Source organism: Brachyhypopomus gauderio, chromosome 5 (assembly GCF_052324685.1).
Source record: "Brachyhypopomus gauderio isolate BG-103 chromosome 5, BGAUD_0.2, whole genome shotgun sequence".
NCBI classification, from domain to species: Eukaryota; Metazoa; Chordata; class Actinopteri; order Gymnotiformes; family Hypopomidae; genus Brachyhypopomus; species Brachyhypopomus gauderio.
This window is the reverse complement of record NC_135215.1, coordinates 19,664,551-19,669,864: the sequence shown is the minus strand read 5'-3', so window position 1 is coordinate 19,669,864 and position 5,314 is coordinate 19,664,551. Positions and strand designations below refer to the sequence as shown.

Here is a 5,314-nt window from a genome sequence, read left to right as displayed (position 1 = left end):
GCATATTTCACTAGTAAAATTAGGGAAATCACATTGCTGTTTAAACTTTGGTTAAAATTTGGTTACCAGAGACAAACATACACCTGTGTGCTGTCTAAACTCCTCTAATAGAATTGCCCTATTATGATGAGGAAGACCTAAACAACCTCTATACAGAAATTAACCACTTTCAGACAGCAGTTAATGTACTGCTATGTGGAGATTTCAACATTCAAACACAATCAGTAAAGAACTACTGAATTAATTAATGGATGTTTGATTTATTCAAGATACCCAAGGTCGCGTCACAATTTATTTAAAAAGCAGAGGACACATTTCGATTGCGGTGTAAAAATCACAATTGACAAATACGGCACATTTACATCATGATGTTTTATAACCAAGAGAGTTGTAGTATCTTTTATTCTGGTGTCCAGTTCTCTCACATGTTCAATTAAATTTCATCTCAAATATCTGTACATGAACAGGTAAATATAAAAATGGTTAAAAATAATTTAACATTGATACATACACAGAAGGGCAGAAGAAATACAGCTTGAATATATGAATAAAATGTACTATGAAATACAGATTTAGCAGAGAGGAGATGTATGTCTGGTTTTATTCCCTTGACGTCTGAATTTCTGCGTATAGTGCCACGGCTCCACTCTGGCCTAGAGGAAATGAAAAACAAAACATGCTTTCAGTCATTCTGGTAGGCTGTAAAATGTGTTCTCATCACTTATGCTCCCAGTTCTAGGTGACTTAATGCACCAGACATCTTTGTCCTTTACAGCTGCTGACACACTTGCACTATAGTGACTCACCCTTACCAGGTGAGTGTAACCAGGTGAGTGTAACCAGGTGAGTGTAATCAGGTGACTATAACCAGGTGAGTGTAATCAGGTGAGTGTAATCAGGTGAGTGTAACCAGGTGAGTGTAATCAGGTAACTGTTACCAGGTGAATGTATAACCAGGTTTGGAGCAGCACAACAGTGCAGTGTTAGAGAGAGAAACCATCATTACCTGTCATTTTAAGTGTTCTTTTGTAGTAATATCTCCATATCAACAGGACTGATGCCACTGTAACCAGGAAACTCCCTGCTATTATGGAAACCACAACTTTCCAAATGCCTAAAACAAGAGCACAACATTACAGAAACAGCTTCAACAGTTTAAACCGCTTCAACTTTCTGGAGATTGTGAGTCTACTTTGCCTAAATATCTCTTTTCTGTTCAGGTCATATGTTTACATGACATAGAGTTTACAATTCTGAAAGGCCATAACACTGAATGAACTCAACTGCAGTTTGTATGACTAAACAATACAATTTATATTTGTCTTTTCTTCTAATATCAGGTGATTGCACAGAGCCAGCAGAGCAAATGAGTAATTATGAATCTGAGTAGTGGTCAACATTAACGCCTACAGTACAAATACAACAGCAGAAACAACACAGCAGGGTTGGAACTATGGGCACCTGGCTGGAAATCTTCTCTCTCTCCTTCTGTAGAGGTTCCAGATTTCACTACAAAACATAAGAGAGGTGGTAATAAAACAGAGTGGAGTTCTATATACCCACAGCCCTGTAAAACATCATATTCCTGATACATGTTCATAGCGGCTGCTGAGAAGCTGAGTGACAGTGTTACATTAACTGACATCACTTGATTGATTTAATTCTGTTATCAATGACAGACTTTCACACTTACCAGATCTTGGTATCACATTGAGCTCCACTGTGGTCTCGTTGCAGTAGTATCTACCAGAATCTGACTGGGAGACTCTGAATATACACAGTACTGGATTCTTTCCTGAACTATAACGTTTGTGTGGATCAGGGATGTGTTTGGTGATCTGTCCATAATAATTGGTAAGAATGTCCACTCTCTGTCCATCGATGTCTCTGCTCCAGGTCACTGTGCTTTTAGTTAGTTTACCACAATGAAGAGTCCCAATGTTCCTCTCAATCACTCTTACATGTAGAGTCTCTGTTAGGAGGAAAGGGACCAACTGTAGGTAAAGTCTGAGGGCTATATACAGAAATATATCACCTCCCATGGGAGTGAACTATCCCACCTATTAAAGAGTATTATTATTATTATATATCTGTAGGTAAATATACCTGTACAGTGTAATATATCTGTAAGTAAATTCACCTGTACAGTGTAATATATCTGTAGGTAAGTACACCTGTACAGTGTAATATATCTATAGGTGAATACACCTGTACAGAGTGAGCAGAGTAAAGTCACTCACCTGTGTGGGTGGTGTGTATGATTCCACACAGCAGGAGACAGAGTAACCCAATATGCTCCATCACACTCAGTGACAGTCAGTGTGGGGAAGAGAGGATCCGATGAAGCTTTAAGATCTGGTGGAGGGGTGAGACACAAAACAAGCAGACAAAGGGGACTGGGATGATCACTTCCTGCTTGATACAGTCATCATATTATTTCCCACATGCTGTGTGTTAGTTCATCTCTGACGTAAAATTACACTGCAGTGGATTACTTCTGAATTGCAGAAGAAGAATAATGTTGTAGAATACTAAATCCCACACACTGAGACAGCAAACCACACAATGTGTCATTACAAAGGAAATGATGTAGATGAGTGAGGGAGTTAGCTACACAGTCAATGGAAATACTGTTATAATAATAACAACAATGAAGATGATAATGGTAGTATTAACAATAATATTATTAACTGTAATAATAGGAAAAAGATTTATAAGTTATTATTGAGTTTAATGTTTACAAGGTTTAAGGTTTATATGTTTATAAGTTTTACAGTTTAGAGGTTTAATGTTTATAAGGTTGTATAAGGTTTAAGTGAATCTATTTTCACGCTTGATTTTGATTCCATATTTTCACTGATACACACTTCCCAATTTCTACAAATCCTAACAAATTGTATCACATGATAGTTGGCCAGAGAAGAAGAGATCATTCAATAATAGAAATGGACCACAAACGTTTATTAAACGTCAATTCATCATTGTCATGTCTTTTCATATCTGATGTTATAACATGCCATTTCAGATGGTGGGCGCAGGGAGGAACAGGTGGGAACAGGTAGGAACATTTTGGAGCAGGTACCAACAGGGAGCAACAAGTCAGAACAGGTATGTGTTAAGGTTTCTGAAATCATCTCTAGACGTAGATCACAGCCTTCAGGTTTCAGGCAATACTTAACAGCCGTCCCATTACAAGGGTATCTGAAGACCCACAGGATTTGGAAGCTTTAACACCCAATCATATTCTCCTGCTTCGAACTAACCCACTTTTGCCTCCTGGAGTCTTTTGAAGGTCAGACCAATACCACAAGAAACGCTGGAGACAGGTCCAGTATGTTGCAGAACTGTTCTGGAAGAGGTGGCTCCTTGAATACCTTCCACTTTTACAGGAGAGGCAAAAGTGGTAAGTGTGGAAGCGAGTGTGGTCATTTGAGATGTACTTTATGACACATGTACTGTCAGACCAAAGCACTGACTTATCTGTAGATGAAGCCAATTCTTCTTGTATCATTTTGTCTACTTTGACAGACAAAGCAGCAGCAGCTAACTCGAGTCTTGGGATGGTCTGCCGCTTTAAAGGAGCTACTCTTGCTTTAGCCATCAAGAATGCGACATGGACCTTTCCCTGTGTTTGTCATTCTCAGGTAGCTAACTGTTCCATAACCTAGTTCACTGGCATCAGAAAAATTATGAATTTGACTATGCACTATTCCACCAAATCCTTGTGGCTTAAAACAGCGTGGGACTTTAAAGTCAGCAAGCTGTGAGAGGCAACTGGTCCACTTTGTCCATTGCACAGACTGGGTATCAGGAATGAGCTCATCCCATCCAAATCTCTGTCGACACAGTTCCTGTAATAACATTTTAACTGGCAAGGTAAGTGGAGATAGAAAGCCTAATGGATCGTATATAGAGCTTACCACAGACAGGATGCCTCTTCTGGTGTGAGCACGCTCATTGATGGTGATGTTGAACTTGAAGGTGTCACTTTGCACACACCATTGAAGCCCTAAAGCACGTTCCATAGGCAGTTGGTCTTTGTTGAGATCTAATTCCTTTACCTCCCTGGCTCTGTCCTCTAATGGAACAGCTGCAAGCACATGTAGGCTGTTACTGACCCACTTTGACAAATGGAATCCTCCTTGGTGACACATAGCAGTCAAATCTAACCTTAATTGCACTGCTTCTTTCTCTGTGGGTACCGATTTTAAACAATCATCGACGTAAAAGTTCTCAATTATTGTTTTTGTTACTTCTGCAGGGAAGTTCTTTGCATTGTTTTCAGCTGTCTTTCTAAGGGCAAAGTTGGCAATGGTCGGTGATGAAACAGCTCCAGACAAGTGCACAACCATGCGGAATTCCACGGGAGCAACATCCACATTTCCTTCAGGCCATCATAAAAAGCGCAAGAAATCAGTGTGTTTTTCTGTCACCTTGACTTGGTGAAACATGGCCTGTATGTCAGCCATCATTGCTACAGGCTCTTGTCTAAATCGTGTTAACACTCCAATCAGTGTATTTGTCAAATTTGGGCCTTGGAGCAGTTCAGAATTAAGGGATGTTCCCTGAAATACTGCACCACAATCAAATACTACTCTGATTGTTTTCTTTTTGGGATGGTATACTCCATGATGAGGGAGAAACCAAATTTGACCTTCTTCTCCTTTTATTTGTTCTTTGGGACCAACTTCAGCATAGCCCTTATTGATGACATCACTAAGGAACTGCGTGTACTCCTTTTGGTAGTTTGGATCCCTTTTAAACCTTCTTTTCAGATTCAGGAGGCGCTGTTCTGCAATGACTCGGTTGTTGGGTGTCATAATGCTGTCGGCTTTGAAAGGTAAGTTAATGCAATAGTGACCTTCTTCAACACGGACAGAAGCATTGGCAATGTCCAGGAACTTTTTATTGTGACGGGTAGGGTGAGCGAAAATAAATGGAAGCAATCATGCCAAGTCTCAGGGAAATAGGATGGTTTAATATGTAAAGTGCGCAAACCAAAACCCGTGAACTGATCCGAATTAAGGATATAATAACCAGCGGTCAACTGGTACAAAGACAAGGCATATATAGACGAACAAACGACGAACACAACACCACACCCACAGGACAAGCTGCTGCTGTAGACGGGGGCAACCAGTAGGGGGCCGCCGTACCGTGACATTTATCATCAACTGACATTTCACTTTTTTCTTCATAGGCCTTTTCACTGAAATCAGTATTATATTGACAAACCAGTAGATCTTGCAGGTCAACCAATGAGATCCTATTTGCAGTCATAGTGGCCATCTCCACCCCTGTAGAGCATCCTCCT

The 5,314-nt window shown here is 40.1% G+C and overlaps 1 protein-coding gene across 1 annotated transcript; it reads right to left on the bottom strand.

The window, feature by feature from the left end:
* Positions 1-280: 280 nt before the first annotated feature.
* LOC143513863 (uncharacterized) lies at positions 281-5,040 on the bottom strand. The gene is made up of 6 exons (XM_077004561.1): positions 3,921-5,040; positions 2,241-2,355; positions 1,694-1,972; positions 1,462-1,509; positions 1,007-1,114; positions 281-653 (listed from the first exon to the last, which is right to left on the bottom strand). The coding sequence occupies exons 2-6, from the start codon at positions 2,299-2,301 to the stop codon at positions 601-603; spliced, it is 549 nt and encodes a 182-aa protein (XP_076860676.1). The 5' UTR covers positions 2,302-2,355; positions 3,921-5,040; the 3' UTR covers positions 281-600.
* Between the last annotated feature and the right edge of the window lie 274 nt (positions 5,041-5,314).